The sequence below is a fragment of the Epinephelus fuscoguttatus genome, linkage group LG19, assembly GCF_011397635.1.
Source record: "Epinephelus fuscoguttatus linkage group LG19, E.fuscoguttatus.final_Chr_v1".
NCBI lineage: Eukaryota > Metazoa > Chordata > Actinopteri > Perciformes > Serranidae > Epinephelus > Epinephelus fuscoguttatus.
Window position 1 is genome coordinate 9,271,356 of NC_064770.1, and position 20,474 is coordinate 9,291,829.

Below are 20,474 nucleotides of genomic sequence, written 5' to 3' on the forward strand. Positions count from 1 at the left end.
AATCAATCATCTATTCATCTATCAATCCATCTCCCGCACTCACCTCATCAATCTCTCTGATCCACCTATCGATTCCATCGAAGGACCACCGGTTGGTGATGTCATACACCAGCAGAATCCCCTGAAGAGAGACACACGCACACATACAAACACACACACAAAATCAACAGCAAGTCTCAGAGTGTCAGAGTAGCTGGTTTGTAAATTTGCATTTGACTAACACAATCAACACAACAGCATGCTTTATGTGACTCCTATAACCAAAGCTTGGACCTTTGGGTTAAGTCAAGCAGGTTTACTTTATGCGGAGTGGCTTTGTTTTCAGTTAAGTCTATTTAAGTTGTTTGTTCCTCACCTGAGCCCCGCGGGAATATGAGCGAAAGATGGTGCAGAACCTCCCCTGTCCTGACGTGTCCCTGAAGAGAGAAAGCAAAGGCAGAAAGAAGGATCATTACTCAAGTCAGATTTGTTCTGCTGCCATGAGGCAAAGCCTTTCCTTAGAAAAGTAGCAGGCTTCAGCCCTGAGGAAAAAACACTGGCCTGAAAACTGGTCTGAGTTTTACAATCCTTCCTTAGTTTCAGCAGAGGTGATTAAACTTTCACGTGTTGGCCCAAAGGAGCAGAATTTACATTCATCACTGGTATCTTTGTGGTACATTTCTATGGGTCAGTTTCATAAACAAATATGTGAGGGATAAAATATGACACAGCAGTCAAAATGTTTAGAGCTAGTTATATTGTCTTCAGTTAAAGTCTTGCCTTGAGCGATTTATAAAATCCTAATTTATAATATTTAACTTACACATACTATCAGCCTTACAAAGCCAGTCTACATTGTGCGATTCCAGTTTTCACTCAGAGAATGACTGAGGATTAACTAAGCCTGACAAATCCTGACAAGCCTCTCTACACTCCCAAACCCTGTGAACAGCTATTTAATAACAGGTGTTACAGATATAAAAGGAAGCACAATTTCACAACTTCATAGCTTGTTTTGCATTTCAGATTTATAAACTATTTTTTGGTGGAGTGTCTAAATAACAATTTCAGACCAACTGCTTTGCTTTTACAGTCTAGAAATAAATAGCAAAGCTCAGCCAGTTGTTTGTTCATCCAGACAGATGTTGATATCCAGTGCGTCTGTGGCTCAGAAGGTAGAGCTGGTTGTCCACTACTTGGGAGATCGGTGGTTACATCCCTTGCCCAAGTATCCTTGAGCAATCTAATGAATCCCGAATTGTTCCTCATGGTTGTTCCATCTGTGTGTGTGAGTGTGTGTGCGAATGGTTACAGAGCAGCAGGTGGCACCATGTATGATAGTCTGGGCCACCAGTATGTGAATGTGACATGTAGTGTAGAAGCACTTTGAGTGGTTGGAAGGCAAGACACGCACTATACTAGTGCAGTCTATTTACCATTTATTTACCATTTACCATCTGAGAGACAGTCATCTTTTAATCATCTACTATGCAGTCTACCAGAAATGACTTCCCTACTAACTATATGCTTATGCTTCTTAAGGTAGGTGAATGAATGACTAATACAGAGTAAAATTATGATCACTGGTCACACTGATGTTGGATAAAACTGACAGGCTGATATCAGTTTTAAATAAAAGGTGCCTCAGAAACCAGCAAACCAGTATTTGAGCCAGATGATGGATTAATGAATTGATGGTAATCATTTGTAGGCCATCACCTTGTCAAAGACAATCAAAGAGAGGTCGCCCTGGTGGTTATATTTAAATAAAATACGACTCTGGTGGTGGTGGAGGCGGACTCCGGGGTTTTTTCAGACCTAATTGTATTGCGGAGCACACCGGCGACTAGATCTTTGCTCTCAAACCACAAAAAAAAGTGATGGCACAACAGTCTCCTTCAGTACATTATTCTATGCTTTCTTTTGATTTTCACATCGGCTAGTCATCCTATTTAATTTGTCTTCTGATTAAATCGGAACCGTTGAAACAAGTTGTAGGAAGCCTCTGCAAGTAATTGGTTGCTGGCAGACACTGTGCTGCAATAAAATGGTTAATCAGCAGTGCCGTGCACTGTAGAGCCGATGCGCTGCTGGTTCTGCTGCCCTGAATAGAATATAATGTCTATAGCCTTACTGTTGTGTACAGTATTATAGACTGAGCTGAGTAGTGATGCGCGGGTCGACCCGTAACCCGTGGGACCCGCAAATGGACCTGCGGGTTGGGCGGCAGTGATCGTCTGTTAAATCGGTCTGTAAATGATACTTTGACATTATTGGCTATTACTGTCATGGCATCCGAAGGTACTGATGCGTTGAGCAGGTGACAGTCCGTGGCTGTTTTCAAAACACACTTGTGTCACGCACTCCAAAAGAAACTTGTTGAAACTTTAAACAATAATTTATTGTACAAAACGGGGGAAACAAATGTTGACAAAAATGGTTCCATAATTCATATTAAATTCAAAAGATAATGAAAAAACAGCTACAAGTTAGAGGGAATAGTGATAAAGTGGTAAAACTTGGCATTGACCCACAGCCTCAGACGGATGCGCTCAAGCGTGCCATGCGCACAAGCTCAGTTGGTATACTATATTTTCACATTTTTAACAATGCAATTTAAAAGTTTTGATTTTTATTGATAACCTACATTTACCAACAACAAAAAGACTACATTTAGCACCAAAAAAATATGTAAAAAAAACCCAAACAAACAAAAAAAACAATATTGAATACCATAATGAATATCACAAACTAATTTCATAACGAATACCTACCCATAGAAACGAATATTCGAATATCCGAAGATTTGGGGCACAGCCCTAGAGATATCATGCAAACTCCACACAGAAGGGCTCCCACACCCCATGGTATGAACCCCATTCGAAATAGTGCATTTGTTGGGGACTGTTTTTTTTTAAGCAGCAGATTAATCCATATTTGGGGCTCTATTAATATTAAGTGGAGCTGGACGGTGTATGTGGGACCAAGTCAGAATAAACTACAGTGTGTGTGTTCTAGGGCTGTCAATCTTCCCCCAAAAATCAGATTTGATTTTTTAATGTTTTTTATGTTAAAAATTCAAATAATATTCAAATATTTCCTTGGTACAGGCTATAGCCTAGGCCTACCACCGCATTTTTATATTTTTGTGTTATAATGACGTTATTTTAATATTTTTCATTACATGCAAAAGTGAGCGTCTCCGGCTTGTCAGTGCAGCGGTGTCGGTACTGACACAGACGTGTTGCTCCTCCTCACTTCAAGTCGCTGTCATTAACTTTTAACCTGCAAAGGCGGCAGTGCCGCAACATTGTAGGAATTTATGAAAGCCCTTGTGAACATTTCAATAGTTACACATTAACACAATATTTATTTGCAATTACTCTATTGAACGACCCCGAAGCATGAGCAAACGGGCTGTGTCACTTCGGATCAAAGAGATGCGCTCTGTCACTGTCGCTGTCAGCGCAGGGCTGACAGGGCACCCTCCGCTGAGAAGAAAGAGAGGAGAGGAGAGGAGAGGAGAGGAGAGGAGAGGGATTGTAGGTCTGTTTGTAAACGGGGCTTCTCTGACAGTCATATTTCCCCAAAAAACATCTCTTAAGTCACGGTTGAGCCCCCCCCCCCCCCCCCCAAAATATTCGAACCTTAGTTTCCAATATGCTTATTTTTACAATAATTCCAATTGTTTTCGAATAGCGAAGTTCGTTCTGACAGCCCTAGTGTGTTTATGGTAATGACGTAACATGCCACCCACTGCAACGGTGTGGCTCATTGGTGTGTTTTTAATGGTTTTTGGACAACAATGGAGCGCTATGGCACAGAGAAAGGTAATATATCAGACTTTAATACACACAGGTTTTAATACACACACTATACTTGTTAGTTAAATACATTCTGTGTTTGTTTGGCACTGCACATGGGATTTGTTGATAAGAAAAATAAAGGATGCCACCCCTTAATATCTTTAGTTTCTGCATTTTTCTCCTTTGTCATATGACAAAGATGGCAACAGAGACAGAAATAGAAAAGGGAGCAGAGGATGAGGTAAACAGTGTGAGCAAGAAGACAAGACAACATTTAAACACTAAAAAACACAGCGAGGAGTGGAGGAATGACTGTGGCAGAAAAATAAAGAAGATTCTGCATCATAGAGCTGCCTTTAAACTTTTCCCTCCACAGGGAAGACAAGGCGTTGCTTCTCCCTCGAGGAGTCGAATTCCTTGGCCTACTTCCACCAAACAGGCCTCGCCTAGCACTGCAGTGTGTCTTAACTGACAATTACACACATCTACTGCATCTCTACTGATGCAAGAATATTTGTGAGGCATGTAACAATATGCAGTGAATAAGGAGATGCACCTACAACATTTGCAGTGAAGTACATGCACCTCACAGCTTGGTATGTTTTTTTTTACTATATGCCATTCAATGTCTAAAACATTGGTTTGGATATTATATAATATCTAAAAGTTATCATTTGATGTATCTGCCAAACTGTTTTGTTTCTGCACAAGTATGCAATCATTATATAATACGTCCTACTTAGTATATTTTGGTATTTTGAGTTATGTATGCATCTCACTTGCCGATTTTAAAATGTGATGTGTATTATGTAAATGTAACCCCTTGACATGCACATTTCCCCTTTTTCCCTTAAGTAGCTTTCACTGTCTGCCAGTTTCAGATATATTCTGTATCATGTTGTTCCAGCTCTTCTTTGGCGCTCTATGATGTTTACACTGAGTGAAATATTCAGACTCGAGATTGCACCCTTCCATCAAGCTGAAATATTCAAGATGCACTCATTTTATACACATTTCCCCAAAATTCAGCCTGACATATTTGATATCTTTGGAAACTTTGGGATCTCAACCAGAATTTTAAATTAAGTTTTGTGGGTTTGAACAATGTTTTGGTAACACAGTGTGAGTTTGTAACAACTGGACCACAAGCACGTCAGAGAGATTTCAAATTAAAGGGTTAAGTGTGCCCGATTTACAATAGATGTGTTCAGATGAAACATGAGGAGAAATTTAAATGCGAGAAAAGATGCGAGCGGGCCCAGGGCGGCACAAAGTGAGGTGGAGACATGTCAGGTTGAGTTGAAAGTGTTTCAGTTTGATCAAAAAATGTGTGCTTATCCTGGAGCCTTTATGAATCTACTCCATGAATGTACAGGGACAAGAAAAGCAGAGACTTGAGAGTTCCAGTCATAGTCTGTCACACAAACACAGCACAGGCAAACACCATAGACACAAAGTCAGTGCATATTATTCTTTGTGAACATATTTTTACACTCGCATACCTTAAGTAAGGGGTCTTAGGGGTCTCCAGACATAAATTTTTTTTAAATGTAATTGCCAAGATTTCTGTCTATTGACTATTATTTATTATATACCTTGCTATATATGTTGATTTATTTGGTTATAAATCATATTATACCCATTTTTCTATTATATATTATGATACATTTCATCAAATATAATACAGGGGAATAATAAAGTATTCTATTTTATTCTACAGTATGCTAAAATGCTGCACCAAACTATATGCTGAACTACATGACTACCTTTCACTTTATATCACAGTATATCTCATATCCAGTACTAATATAATAACAAAATATGTATATATATTGCCAGTAGATACATAGAAACATCCCAGCAGGCTGTGCTTTGCAAGCATACAAAAAAGTTTCACACATGTGAAAATTATTTTTCATGCGTGTGCTTCACCTCTGCTGCTACAACTCCATCCTAGGGGAAACACTGCTGTGTGCGTTTTGTGCAACAGGTGGATGTGGTAGTCTACTGGTAGAGTAGAGAGAGAGCTAAGTAGCGTTGAAGTAGAGTAGAGCAGGGCAGAGAGATGGAAGCAAAATATATTAAACCCAGTGTTAATACAGCAGAACTGGAGAGAGGGGTGAAAAATAAACAAAGGTGGGCATGGCTCAAGTAGGGCGCAAAATTATAGACTGAGGACGATTGACAAATTTTTCACTTTAAGCCCTGACACTGTCATTATTGTGCAGGAATTAAGCTACAATACATGACATATGTTGTTTAATTAATAAATACAGTGTGAATAAAGATTACATAACATAAAAATAACTGCAGTCTTTGTTATTTGATAGCCGCTTAAATTAAACAATTTTTATAGGGCAAGTAAAAACTGACTTCGGGCAAGTAGATCTCTGACCAACTTGCCCGACCGGGCAAGTGAAAAAAAACCTTAGCGTTGAACCCTGTATTTGAAAACCCTTATATGTGCATTAGTGAGTAACAGGCAGATAGTTGTTGTATTGTTCAAAAGCCATTTGTCAAAGCTGTGAGCACCACATTCAAAATTCCTTTCACCTCCATTGTATCAGGTTTGAGATAGAAATCTCACAGAGAGATACTCAACCTTTGGGCAGATAATACTAAAACTTTCTTCATGGTTTGACACCACAAGATGATAATACTTCGGCTTAACAAACCCATAAACGTCTGGGAGGTCTAGAATAATACTATTTCGAGTTTAGATTTAAAAGCCCATTCCAGAAACAGACCAGCAGTCCCTCTCTCTATTGAACAGACAAAAGCAGGTTGTAGGTTCAGCAGTGATGTGTGCTTACCAAAGCTCCAGCTTCACTCTCCTCCCGTCCAGAAGAATGGTGGTGGTTTTATAATCGATACCTAGGCAGAGAGAGGGCAGACAGAGGCAGGCATTAGGCAAATAGATGCATCAAGAAGGCCAGCATCAATCAAGATTACAATACCGCAGTCAGAGACAAGCTGACGCTCAATAAAATGACTCATCATCTGTTTGAGCCACTTAAACTGAATCGCAGTGAAAATCTTTCCACAACACATCACAGAGAACTGTGATTAGCTCTGAAAAATAAGACAACTGTGTATTTACGGATGACAACATAAAAGATATCACAGTGGAGATCTTTCAGCTTGCCCTGAAAATAACATTTTTATCACGTCAGTTTTTTTGACTTGTTTTCATCAAAGGTAACAATCAGGCAGAGTCCCTCCCCATTCCTACTTTTCACCAATATCGCTAAGTTACAGTGAAGAATAACCTCTGCTTGTTCTTCCTCCTTTCAAAGTGTCTGTCCTGCTCTGAAATTCAGGCTGTCTTCTCTCTAATTTCTACCTAATTCTTGGTTGGTAAATACCAATGTCATATTTATTTAGTTGCTAATAACAATGCAACATAAGACCTATTAATAAAATCCAGCAGAATCTTTTAAGATGTCTACTCTGTAATCTTTGGACTTATTTTTTTCTTAATTCAATTTTATTTCAATTTCAAGGCTGAAATATGAAATCCATGATATTACATGAGCCATTTTGCACCTGCTACTCAACCAACCAACAGCACATCTAAGAGTCAACAGCCTTGCGAGTGGATCAAGAGGCTATACCTTGAACTGGACGCTAACATCAGCATGCTAACATGCACACAATGGCAACCTAACAATGCTAATGGTATAATGTTTCCAGTGGCGACCATGTTAGTTTAGCACTAAATACAAAGTCTAGTTGAGGCTGCAGGGAATGTCATTAAGTCTGCAGGTATTTGGACATAAACCAAAGTATACTGACCTGAGGATGGCTCTAGATTAAACAATTAGAGGATCACCACAGTTAATGCAATTCATATTGATAGGAACATGAACGTCTGAAACAAATTTCATCACAATCCATCCCATAGTAGATATTGTGACGTAGGCGCCAGTAACTACGTAGCAACGCTGGTGACGTGGCTTTCCCACGCAAAACATGCAAAATGAGGGTCTATCATTTCGCCTACCACACAACTACCAAACAAGTTGCAGTTATTTATTTCAATTTATATCAGCATTTGTCCACAGACTGTTGTTCTACATGCTGTCCTGCGTAGCGCTCTGCTAGAGGAAGCATACATTCTGCTCAGCACTTCCGTTACTCTGGATTCGATGTTGTCGTTATGTGTTGCTTGTGATGCAGAAGACACTTTGAATTTCAATTTAAGCGGCGGCGAGTGTTCTGACTGAGACTTTTTTTTTTTTGTGCTGTCCAGACCTTCCAAAATTAATCCGGATACAATATGAATATGGAAAGGGGATTTGAGCTGGTAGTCTTAAGAAGGCGGAACAGATCTTTGTTCTGGCCAGGTGCTTAGCTCACTACTGACAAACCTGTCTGACTGCTACACCTGTCGCCCTGCTGCTCCACGTCTCGACATGTTCACCTGAGTCTGCTCACCAGGTTCTTGTGGTTTTCAGTGAGTCTGGTATCACCTGGGGCCAAACTGGTGAACCACTGGATAAATAGTGTTTTCCACCCCCTTACAGGTGTTTATCTTCTACTCCACAGTTTTATGTATGAGTGTGTAGAACTGTGCCTCAACATGCTAACCAGTTACATGCTGTTTTAATGTCAGTTCCATCAAGACAAGAGTTATTAAACTGTTCAGGACATAAATCTTTGTGTTTACTGGCTGCTCTCAAAGGAAGGCTGGTCATTTTTTTATATATATATTTTTATCCTCAGCAAATTAAAAAACAACAACAACAACAACAACAACAAAGTACAATGTGTTTCCAAAGCCTGATGTATCTTCTTCCTTTACGCCACAGAGCTCCATTGTTGTCTAAAAACCATTAAAAATACATCAACGAGCCACACTGTTATGTATTAATCCACCACTGAAAATAGTCCCCTACAAAAACACAATCCCCTTGTTTTGGTTGATACAAACTACACTATGAGGCTGTTCTAAGAAATTGCTGACCCTTTTTAAATGTTAAACTATGTATTTGAGTTGTTTTTAAAGATTTGAGTCTTCAGTAGGAAACCAATGGGCTTGGAGCTGAGATCCACAGACACAAAGTCAGAAAGTGTTGAGAAACAGATTAAACATTGTTAGTTTTGGGCTTTTCATTGTTAGCAACGACGTAAATATAGATCAACACCTCAACTTAAATAATGAGCACTCGCTAAGTCTGAAAAGAATGATTTCATGATGATATTCATAATTCATTCATAATTATTTTGACTATGAATTATTTTAAATTGTAAAAAGGAGAAAAGTAAGTTGCATTTCCAGCAGATCTGAGAAACATATACAAACAAGCAAGTTGTTGTTTTTATGTTTGTTTTGACAAGCGACACTGACTAATTTTCACGCAATGTATCATTCCACATACAGCTTTGACCTTCATGCCCACACTCAACAAACCTATGCACCACCACCAAATGGATGTATTATTGAAGAGAGACCACTTTTAACTGGAAACCATCAGCTTTAACATTAAACATTAAGCCTGCTGGGAAAAACAGGCATCAATATCTCAGTAATGTTTAAAAACAGGGCAGCCAAAGAGCGAGCCTTCCCAGTTCCCAGACGCTCACACATGACTGCATCAGCCTCTGGCAGGTAGCAGCTGCTTGGCTAACAAAATTAGCAATATCTTCCAATTTTCCAGGCAACATAAAGCTGCTGCCGAGCTAAAGTGCTGAGCTCAGTCTAACCTAATTGAATTGGAGTGAGTGCGGGACTTTGTACCAAGTGCTTCCTCTCCTCTCATTGCCAGGGCTCACTTAGATATCCCAGATAATCAATAGCTTCTGTGATGTCTCTGACGTGTTAGCTGAACACTGCTGCTTCTATTCCGGGAGTCAGCTTACTTTGTTTGTTCTTTGGATGCACTCAGATCTGTGCGGGGCTTAAAATGTTCATCTTTTGTTGAGGCTGTACCAGAGAGGCACTGAATTAACTATGTGGTAATGTTTCAGATGATGTTATTATGTCAATGTAAGCCTTGGAGTGGGTGACATGGCTGAAATCCTCCTAGTATTAGTTTCTCTATTGACTTTCTATGTAATATATTACTTATGGAAACACTGACCAGAAAGGTATGTCTATTTAATTAATCTACTAAATGATTTGAACATAAACATATGACCAGTGAATATGAAAAACATATAGATGTTGTGAGGGAAAAAATGAAACAGGGAGGAAAAGAAATACAGAGGAGAGTGCAGAACATCTGATCTGACAGCAGTGAAACTACAATTACAGCTAAGCTCTGTGGTAACATTGAACAGTCAGTGTCTGTGCATCTTTCAAGAAGACAACCTTTGACCTTTTCATTTACCTATCAATTCACTGTCTTATACACACACTGTAAAACCCTCTCTCCTTCAGGAGGGCAGTACAGGGGGTTATCTCTGAGGTGGCATGCATCCAGCAATGACTGTTGTCTGTGGATATGGCACTGTCAAAACAGCCAGTCCATTGCCATAGGGAAACAATGGACTGCCGTGCCTGCGTGACCCCTGGGGAATATCCCATTGTTGCTGAATGAAAAACAGATTTAAGAGTCTCACTTGTCTGCCAGCTGCACTCAAATGTGTCTTTTCAATTTTGCATTTTAATTGGCTTCACCCCATCAAGCCTGATGTTATCTGATGGCTAACAGCAACAGACTATGAAATTCAAAACCTTATCACAGTGGGAAAAAGTTATCTGGAGATCCCCTTAGAAATTATCTGCAACCCAAACAGACCAGTGTTCCCTCCTAAAGCCTACCAAAGCCCACTTTAGTATCAGTTAGGGTTAGTTAATATAAAGATACATGCAGCGAGACAACAAAGATTCTGTTATACCAACAATACTGAGAAAGCAATCCCTAAAATATCTCTAGACATATCAGGCCATTGTAAGTAACACAGAAATTAATGTGCAGAAATGCTTTACAGTAACTCATAAATTAGTCTCGCCACCAGACAATCAGAGATCTCCGCCTTCTGATAGTCTGGGGACACTCCTTTCTAAAGTGTGTTTAACACACCGGAGAAAACAGCCGGCAACAAAGCAACGCCCCTTACATTTTTAAAAGGACAAGCCCTCTTGGAAATATGCGCTCCCCCTTTTCTCATCCGCTAGGAAACAAACACACAGAGAGCTTGAAAATGGATGCCAAGAGATTTAACTCCGTTTTATCAAACGTGCTCAGTCCACAAGATTGTGAAAATGAAGGACTTACAGCAACTTTGTTTAAAACTTTTAACGCAGTCGGACTATGTTTACGAGCACAAGAGTTCAGCGAGCCACCGAAGGACCGCCCTGCAGATTTACTATTGGTTCTGCAACGTAGGGAGTTTTTTTAAACTCTGAAATTGTATCCGCCCATCTAAACACAAAATCAGGGAGAAAGCCATCAGTCTTTAGTTAAGCAGTCTACTCATAAATATGCCATGAGGCACCTTGATTTGTCAGATATTTAATTCTTAGGGTGTAACAAAATTAACTGGCTCCAGCGTTTTGTGATAGTGAACCTTTTTTTTCATTCAAATAAATCAACTTCTGCTCTGGTAAATTGTGATTCACTCTGATTAGCTGATTCATTGCTTTGTCCATAAAATGTCAGAAAGTAGTGAAAAATGTCGCTCCAAATTTCCAACAACTTACACTGCAATCTTGTTTTCCCCCTGCCAACATTCCCATACTAAAATATTGTCAGTGAACTAACATATGTGGCAAAGAAAAGGAGAAGACTTCAACATCTGGAATCTGGACAACCTGGAATCTGATAATGTTACTGAAACGGTTGTAAGATTGTCAATACAGTTGTAGAGCTGCAAACGACGTGTTGATTCTACTATTAATCCATCGAAAGAAAATTAATTGCTAGCTATTCTGATAATCAATCTACCATTTCCGTTTGTTTGTTTTTTCAAGCAAAAATGGTAAACATTAGCTGGTTCCAGCTTCCTTTATGTGAAAATTTGCTGCTTTTCTTTGTTATTTATAACAGTAAATGAACAGTCTTTGAGTTTTGGCCTGTTGGCTGGACAAAAGACAGAAATGAAGACATCACTTTGGCCTTTAGGGAAATTATGATGATCATTTTTCTTTTTTTTTTTGGACATTTTATAGATCGCGAAAATAATCAGTAGATTATCGATTAATTTGACAGTTGCCTATTTCTGTTGACTAATCAACCATTTCAGCTCTGAGGAAGTGTCAAAAAAAGTAAAAAAAAAATTAGTCATCAAAATTTTTCAGGCCAAAGTTGACATTTTCAAATTGATTGTTTTGTCCAAGCAATGGTCCAGTACCCAGATATATTCAATATGATGTAGCTCTATGACAAAGTAAAGCAGCAAATACACATATTTAAGAAGTTGGAACCGGAACCGAAATTACTTAAGTGGTTAATTAATTATCAAAACAGTTTGCAATTAGTTGGTGATGAATCAACTAATTAAACATTAGAACTGCAAATACTACACTGCAAAACCACCTAAAAATCATCCCAGTGTGCATCATGCCGAATACCTGAGGGCAAAAACAAACTGACTAAAGTCACGAAAACCTTCACCAACACAGACATATTTAAAAAGGAAAATTAATTTGCAGTTATATGACTTGTTACTATTCTGATTAGTGGAACCAAATTTCTGATCAATAAAACACAATCAACGTGGAGGAAATGTAACAGACCAACTGCTGTCCTAAATCGAGCGGGGAGCCAATCATAGCCTGAGGACAATGCCGTCCAATCAAAATCTGCCCTTCTGTCCCGATTTTCTCCTCTTAAAATATTTAGGTTCCTCACGAGCGTCCTCCTTCTCTCCACCCTAATCTCTCATTGCCAGAGGGATGAAAATCAATAGCAGAGCTTCTGTCTGCACAAACATCCCAGCTGAAGCGTGTTCAGCTGCTTTCCACTCTGCCCTCCATATTTAATGAAGCTGTTTGAAGGCTTTTGATCTTGTTCGCATCAATTAGGATGTCTTCCTCTTTGAGAGACTCTTTGGCCGGGCTCACAGTTTGTCTTTGGAGGAATGAAATGTTCTCCATGGTTTGGTGCTCAGAAAATTCAACACAAAGGTGACGTCCACTCATCTTTAAATCACAACCACACTAATGCAGATAAAAATGAAAATGCTATTTAAGTGTCAAATTGAGTTTCATCTAGGCCTGGGCAGCAATATGGCATTTTAGTCTGGGTGGAGCTGTGACCGCACCGTGGTCACCTGATGCACCACTTGGGCTCTGATGCTCTCCTCTGTCTGCAATCACCACTCTGTAGCTTCGCTCAATGATGACCTCCCTCCCTAAATCACCAACAGTTTGGCTTTTAGTGAATGTGGGTGTCTGAAAACACACATGACCTGGGAAGATCTTCACGCTGCTGCCAAATGCCACAAGGCAGCATCACCCTTCAGCAGAATTCATTAGATAAGCACTGGTGAAAAGAGCTCATCCTGCTGACTGATGTTTATTTCATGAACAGTTTCTGTCATCCTAAGGGGAGGAGATGAAAATCTTCTTCATCTGAAAAACTAAATGAATACATAGGGAATCATTTATGACAGTATCTCTTAACAAATGCAGCTCACATGCACGTTTTAGCTTAAAGAAATAAGTGACTGAGCAGCTTTTATTCCACTACTAGTCCTTTAAAGTGGAGAAGAGAGTCAAATGCATGTGAAGATGTACTCGCTTCTTTTTGTTTTGCTGTGCCCCTCATTACTGTTCCTTAAAAAAACCAAACAACCTATTTTGCATAATCGAAGTGATTCCAGTGATACAAGATTTATTCACGACATCTTTAAGGACCAGCCCATGAGTTTTTACATGTTTAGGCCAATTAACAAAATTAATATATTATCGAAATTACTGCTCACTGTTTTCAAAGGAATAATATTGCAGTTTAGTGCTTTAAAATTATGGGGGGGTTTGTGCCTACCGTGCAGCCACTGGTTCATCTCATTCTAGTACACTATTAAATTAATTTGCAGAAATTTTAAAGTTGCCTAAATCGAGGTATTCCAGTACAGATTACATAATGCCTTCTCATTACTCATAAAGCCCACCATAACCAGGCCCCCTCCTACCTCACCGACCTTCTCCACTGCCTCACTCCTTCCAGCAGTCTCCACTCCTCTGATGCCAGCCTCCTGACTCCACCACTCAGGACCAAGCACCAGACCTGGGGTGACAGAGTCTTCTCCATAGCCTCCCCCTCCCTCTGAGACTCTCTCCCCATACACATCTGAGACTGCACCGACCTCTTTCAGCTCAAATCAGTCATCAAAACTCATCTGTTCAAAACTGCTTTTAATGTGTGAATGATGTTGTGTGTGTTTTACTCTATTTTATTATCTTTTAACTAATGTTAAGTGTCTTTGAGCAATATAAAAAGCGCTCTATAACTAAAATGTATTATTATCATTTATATTGCATTACACAATGAACAACATAAAAAAGGTTGTTATTTAAGTTAAAGTATTTGTCATGTTGATTATACGTGGGTGACACACCCAAATGGATCTACTTATTTTTTTGTTGGTATTTTTACATGTAATATTCTTTTCTTTCCTTTGGAGAAATGCAATTAAAGCTGCCAATTATTTAAAACAGTAAGGCAACAGCAAAGCAAACTTATATGTACAGGAGCAGGAGCAACATGTCATTTATAATGACCAAGCCCTATGACCGTTGATGTTTTGAATGGAGCTTTGAATCAATGTCGTCATATTTTACGCTGCCATCACCTTAAAAAACAAACTGAATCCTTAAGAGAATCCTCAGTTTGTTCCACTGTAATAAATGAGTTTCGCTTTAACTTTCTTCAATGAGTAAATGTAATTTATAGTGCTGTTAGATTGCTGCTAGACTGCCCTATTAATACCAGTGCATGCCTCCCATTTTTTTTTACAGCAAAATGGAGAGCAAACGTTTTTTGACCGCAGTAAAAATGTTGTTTTCTGAAAGGCTGAAGCCCAACAAATATGGACTGAAGCAGAATATTTCATTAGATACTATTCAGCCCAGCCCTACCAAGCCATGTCACAAATAAAGGCTTTTTATTATAAAAAGTATGGAAAAGTCACTTACATAACACATATGAGGAAAATATAAAAAACTATGAAAAAATGGTGTCTTGGGATATATGGTTTGTATTAAATAGAAAAACACTGTTATGGTCCTATAAGAACTGTCTTTTGATTTTTCCCTACCCTATCTGTTCCTCTTCGGGTCTTCCCTTTGATGGGAGTGTGTGAGTATGTGTGCACAGAAGCCACAGACCACCAGTTTACTGCAGCAGCAGCGGCTGCAGTGATCAGGCAGTGGCGGTCAGCCCCAGAGCAATAGCAGTGAGAGAGCCAGGTGATCTGAGCTTCTGCACCCAGGGAGGGATCATCTGACTGGGCACAGCTCCATCAGTTTTCCCCTTCATAGCATAGTCGAAGGAGTTAAACAAGCTTGTGTGCCTACTCTAAAGTAACAAATATATTAAGCAATTGTAATCTAATTCAATCTTCAAATCAAACCTACAGTAGATTTAAAAATACATACAAGTACCAAGGCGCATTGCTATAGTTGGGTTAGCAGTCTCCATTATTTTTGTAGTTGGACACCACTGAAGCTGTAAGGGAAAAAGGAGGAACCACCATCACACGAGGATGACAAGTGTAGGTCTAAAATCTATTGTCTGGTTATTAAATTCAGAGATCATGAAAACTGTTGTTTAGCAAGTGAAATTCAACAACAATCCACATACAGTCATGACTGCCTGACTCACTTCCATGTCAATGCTCTGTGTTATCAGTGTCAGAGAGCTCATTGTGCGTCTCCACAGTCCACACAGCAAAATGCACAGCTAGTACGTTCAAGACTTTTCTGATGAGCCAGCATGACATAACACAAGGAGCTCATCATCACAAGAGGACAAAACTAAGCCAGCAGCTCCCAATCAGCTGAAAGAAAAGTGACTCACCACTACTGTAAGCATATGGAGACTCGGCCGATCCATCCTGCAGGCTGTCCAGGATCTCTCCTTTGCCCACATCGCTGTCACCGACCAGGAGGAACTTGAGCAAGTAGTCATAGCTTTTCACTGGGCTGCCCTGGCTGCCCATTGTATCTCACATCTGAGCCCAGGGGCTGAAGATGAGTGACTGTAGACTTCCCCCTTCAACACAAGGATGGATAACCCCCTTGTATGTTATTCTACTCACTTGAATCAAAACAAAGACTTGTTATGCCATGAACTTGCTGAGCAGTGTATCCACCCGCATAAAGTCCTTGTTTTGCCCGGCAACTTTTAACAGTCCTCCAAACTGTGAGCAATTTTCAGATTAAAAAAGGTCCAGTCTCACAGGAATGTCCTCCTTGAAAAACAAAGTGGGTGCCAGAAATGTGGTTCTGAAGAGCAAAACATCCTTATTACTAAAAGTAACGGTAAGAAAAAAAATACAGATTGGTAATAGGTGGTGCTCAGTGGGGGTGGGGGTTAATTAATGTAAACAACTGGTACTGTCTTTCAAACTGATCTCTGACAGCTTATAAATAACCTGACACTAAAGATACTTACAAAGACGTTATCTTAAGTGACAGATTAAGATCTATTTGAAAGAAAAAGCACAGGCAAAGTCTAACTAAAGCTGTATCCGGACGGGATGACTCTTGTAGGCTTGGTGGTCTAACGTTATGTGGGAAAGAAAAACATGCTTATTGTCTTGAATGCTAATTATAACGAGCCCCTTTTCAAATTTTATGAGCAGATATCCTTGCTGAGATATGTTTTCTATAAGCAAACAAACTGCCTAAGCTACAGTCTGTGTTTTTGTTCCCATTTAAGAGAAGCTCTATGGCTAAGTTAACAGGGGAACAACAAGCTAGCCCTGCCTGAGAGCTAGCCAGCTAGTTTAGCTATTAGCACTGGCGCTAACGTTGTCAAAGCAGTTATCGGACACGATACGCATTAAAAGCCACTGTCACTGGTTATACATTATGCTGTACACTGCCACATATAACGTTGCCTTTTACAACCCCACTTCCCACTGGATAAAAAAGACTTGGTATTTGAAGCTAAATGCTAACTTAGCTAGTGCAGCCCGTAGCTCAACTTCAACCGACGTCTGTGTGATTTCAGGCCCCCTTGTCTTTCTTTAGTCCGGGATGACAAAGATTCCTGCAACTTCACTGCGTTATATCCAGAAAATATCGATATCCGCAGGGAAATCAAAAGCCCGTAGCCTTTTTACGTCCAGTCCAAATCTCTGTAGGTGTACTCAGTAATCTCAGTCCGTGATTTGTCCATTTTTCTCCATAATATTCAATCATAATCACAGCCGTGGCTCCTCAGTACCGCACAACAACACTAAATGTAACGTTACTGCTGACAGATCGGCTGATCGCCACTGCTGTCCCGGTGCTGGTTCCCGCCCTCTCTCTCAAAGACCCGCCTCTTTACGCATATGATTGGACGGTGAGTTACGAGGGTGGAATGCATTGGCTAAGCAAAACGTCTATCAAAGACTGCTGTCAACAACACGCAGATGGTGAGGGGAATGTGGATAACAAAGATGATTCATTTCTCTGTGAATACATACAGAACAATGGCAATCATCTAGATAAAACATGATTAAATTAAAGCTCTGAAATGTTTTTTTTCCCCCTTAAAGTAAAATTTTGACTTTCAGAGAGACATACTCTTGGGGGATTTGGGATCTCATTAGCCTTCTCCAGTCAATAGAAGAACATCAGTTTCAGTCGAGATGTGAGGAACACACTGATGTATTACTTATTAGGCTATAATCCAGTAATAAAACATGTATAATTCTGAAATGTGCCATTCTGCAAAATGAGGATTTTTACCGTTGGCACTTTAAAAATATTTTGATGCTAACGTTGGTTGTCAGTACCTATTAACCTTGTTAAATGCACGACTTTAACTTGCAACAGTATTTTTACACTGTAGTAGTGCTACTTTTACTTTTACCAAAAAAAGGTCTGAATACTTCCGCCACCACTGCCAATAGTCAGCACTAGAATATGTCAGAAAGAATTGTCATGTATCCCAGTATGACAGTTTGGCTAAGATGATCTAAAAGAGATTAAAAAAATTCAAATCAACCTTTCCATCTGACCAGTATTTCCTGAAATGTTAGACTATTCCCTTAAAAACTGGGTTTTATTTTGACACAAACACTTGCTCTGATATGAATGGATGGAAATCAGAGTTGAAAATGTTTGATTCATTGTGATTTTCTCTGCTAAAACAGTTACAGAACAGATCACATTTGTCACATCTGAGGGAGAAAATAAATCTCTGTAGTTTTAATTAGATTAGATTCAACTTTATTGTCAACACAGAGAACAAACACTGAGACAACAAAGCGCAGTTCAGCCTGTAATCATACATGCAAAAAGTAGAACAGTGCAGAATTGTATTTATAAAGGTAATAAATAAATAAATAAATAAATAAATAAACAGTGAGGGATAAATATGAATACACTTGGATACAGTATGAATGCAGCGGATCTGCATGGCAACATGAATAATATTATGTGATGTACACTCGTTGGCTAATTATAGTTTGATACTATCTGTATCAATCTGTTTTTGTAACATCATGAGTCACCTCTCTTTAGCTTTGCCAGAACAATCTCCAGAGAATAAACACCTACACACACACACACACACACACACACACACACACACACACACACACACATATATAATGAATGGAGCAGACTGGCAGCAACAGCTTGAATGAGATAATTAAAGATAACATGATGAGTAAACTGGTAACAGGTTTTGAGTATATCATACTTTCTTCTTTAAGCCATTTGGAGCTCACTCTTGTATGCTCTTGAAAATAAGGATTAATTGATCAGTTGATTAAACAGATTTATTAAAGGTCTTCAGAGTTACAGTTATTTCCCATAAAATGTTAATATCATTATGTTATATCATTAAAGCCTAAAGAAATTAAGAAATATTTTATACCATGAAACCTTCATATGCTCAGCAAGTACAACTTAAGCAATAAACATTAGATACAAAAAGCCAATAAAAGTAATTATAAGACGCAAATATTCTGGGGGCCTGCCTTTGCATTTTTTTGTTATCTGTGTGTGTTTTTTTCTCTGCAGTTTTACTTTCAAATCCTTTATTTTGAAACCCAGAAATCATGTCATCTGGAATCTGCCGGAACTATAACAGTAAAAAGAGAATAGTTTTTAAAGACCGGGCTGTATGTTAAGAAAAAGCACATGTATATTCTCATATAGAGAGAGAAGACCTCGGAGCACATAAGAAAAAAACATCAGGCCAGAGGCCGTCATACCCTCTATATGGTTAGATCTAAATCCATATTCAATAGGATGTCCCGAATTCTTCTATAGGACTTAACAATATCCACCATTACACATAGAGGACAGGAACAACACACCAAACCTGTCACCACATGGACAGATAGATCAAAAAGTACAAATAGTAAATTGTAAACTTTAAATGGTAACTTTTGGGATACTATTTTCAACATATGTGGATTTATTACTTGCATCTGTATAATTTTTTTTAATTTATTTATAGGGATTTTGTATTTCACCTGTATCATCATGTGACAGTCATGTGACTCTAGCATGTGTATTTAAAGATGGTGTCTTTAAGTCCAATGAAATCACTAAATCATAACTGCAAAACATTTATTTCATTTAAGATGTCATAGATTGATAGATTCACATTTCTGTATTATATATATGAAATATTCTGACATCGTTTCCAAAATAAAGAAATACTTTAAAAGTTTGTCAAACATTTATTGCATTGTATCGAACTATTTAGGAGATAAATCTGTTCTTCCTGCGGACACTGAGGTCCTTTGATGTGTGTGGAGATGCTGACCATGTTCTATCACATAGTGGAGTCCAGTGCACTTTTCTATGCTGCAGTGTGTTGGGGATGCATCTTGACGGACAAAAACTCCAAGCGATTGGACAGGCTGGTTAAAAAGCTCGCTCAGTGCTCGGCAGAGGGCAGGAGACTTGACCCACTAAGAACTGTGGTGGAGAGGAGCACATTGAACAATCTCAAAGCGTTCCAGGAGATCCTTCGTCCCCACGGCTAAGACTGTTTAATGCCTCCTAGATCCAGTCACACACACACTCACACACATCACATTAGCCACAACTGGACTGGACTGTGGAATGGACAATTTTAATTAAATTTTGATCAAATTTTTAATTTCTGTTTATGCACTCATTTTAATTTTTTTTTTAAAATTTTATATCTATTTTAATATTAGTGTTTTATTGTTGATGAGGGGATGAATAAAGCTCTATCTATCTATCTATCTATCTATCTATCTATCTATCTATCTATCTATCTATCTATCTATAATATACTGTGTATACATGCAATAAGGTGGGGACAGCTTCCCAAAAAACAATTTACATGAGAAATCGTGAATTAGCTTCTGTTTTCACTAAATCTGGAGTTTTCCAACAGGCCTAATAACACGGTGTGAACTGTTCACCTTAAAACTCAAAAATTATATGAATCTCCACACTGATAAGGCTTTTAGCAATGTAAGAGGCCGAATGAACAAGTAAACTACTAAAATAAAAGTTAAAGTTGTCTTACCTGCACAGTTGATGTCCAGCTCACACAGGAGCTCCTCCAGGGTCAGTGGTCTGCTGAGGGCCAT

General features: G+C 38.9%; 1 protein-coding gene across 1 annotated transcript in view; it reads right to left on the bottom strand.

Annotated features, from left to right (window-relative positions):
• LOC125879551 (ras-related protein Rab-40C) overlaps nucleotides 1-17,166 on the bottom strand; it is a 28,943-nt gene extending 11,777 nt beyond the window's left edge. Inside the window, exons 1-4 of the mRNA XM_049561497.1 lie at nucleotides 15,755-17,166; nucleotides 6,599-6,659; nucleotides 356-416; nucleotides 44-121 (exon numbers count right to left, since the gene is read on the bottom strand). Coding sequence (XP_049417454.1) covers nucleotides 44-121; nucleotides 356-416; nucleotides 6,599-6,659; nucleotides 15,755-15,896 — 342 coding nt within the window. The 5' untranslated portion in view covers nucleotides 15,897-17,166. The remainder of the gene's footprint in view (nucleotides 1-43; nucleotides 122-355; nucleotides 417-6,598; nucleotides 6,660-15,754) is intronic.
• Between the last annotated feature and the right edge of the window lie 3,308 nt (nucleotides 17,167-20,474).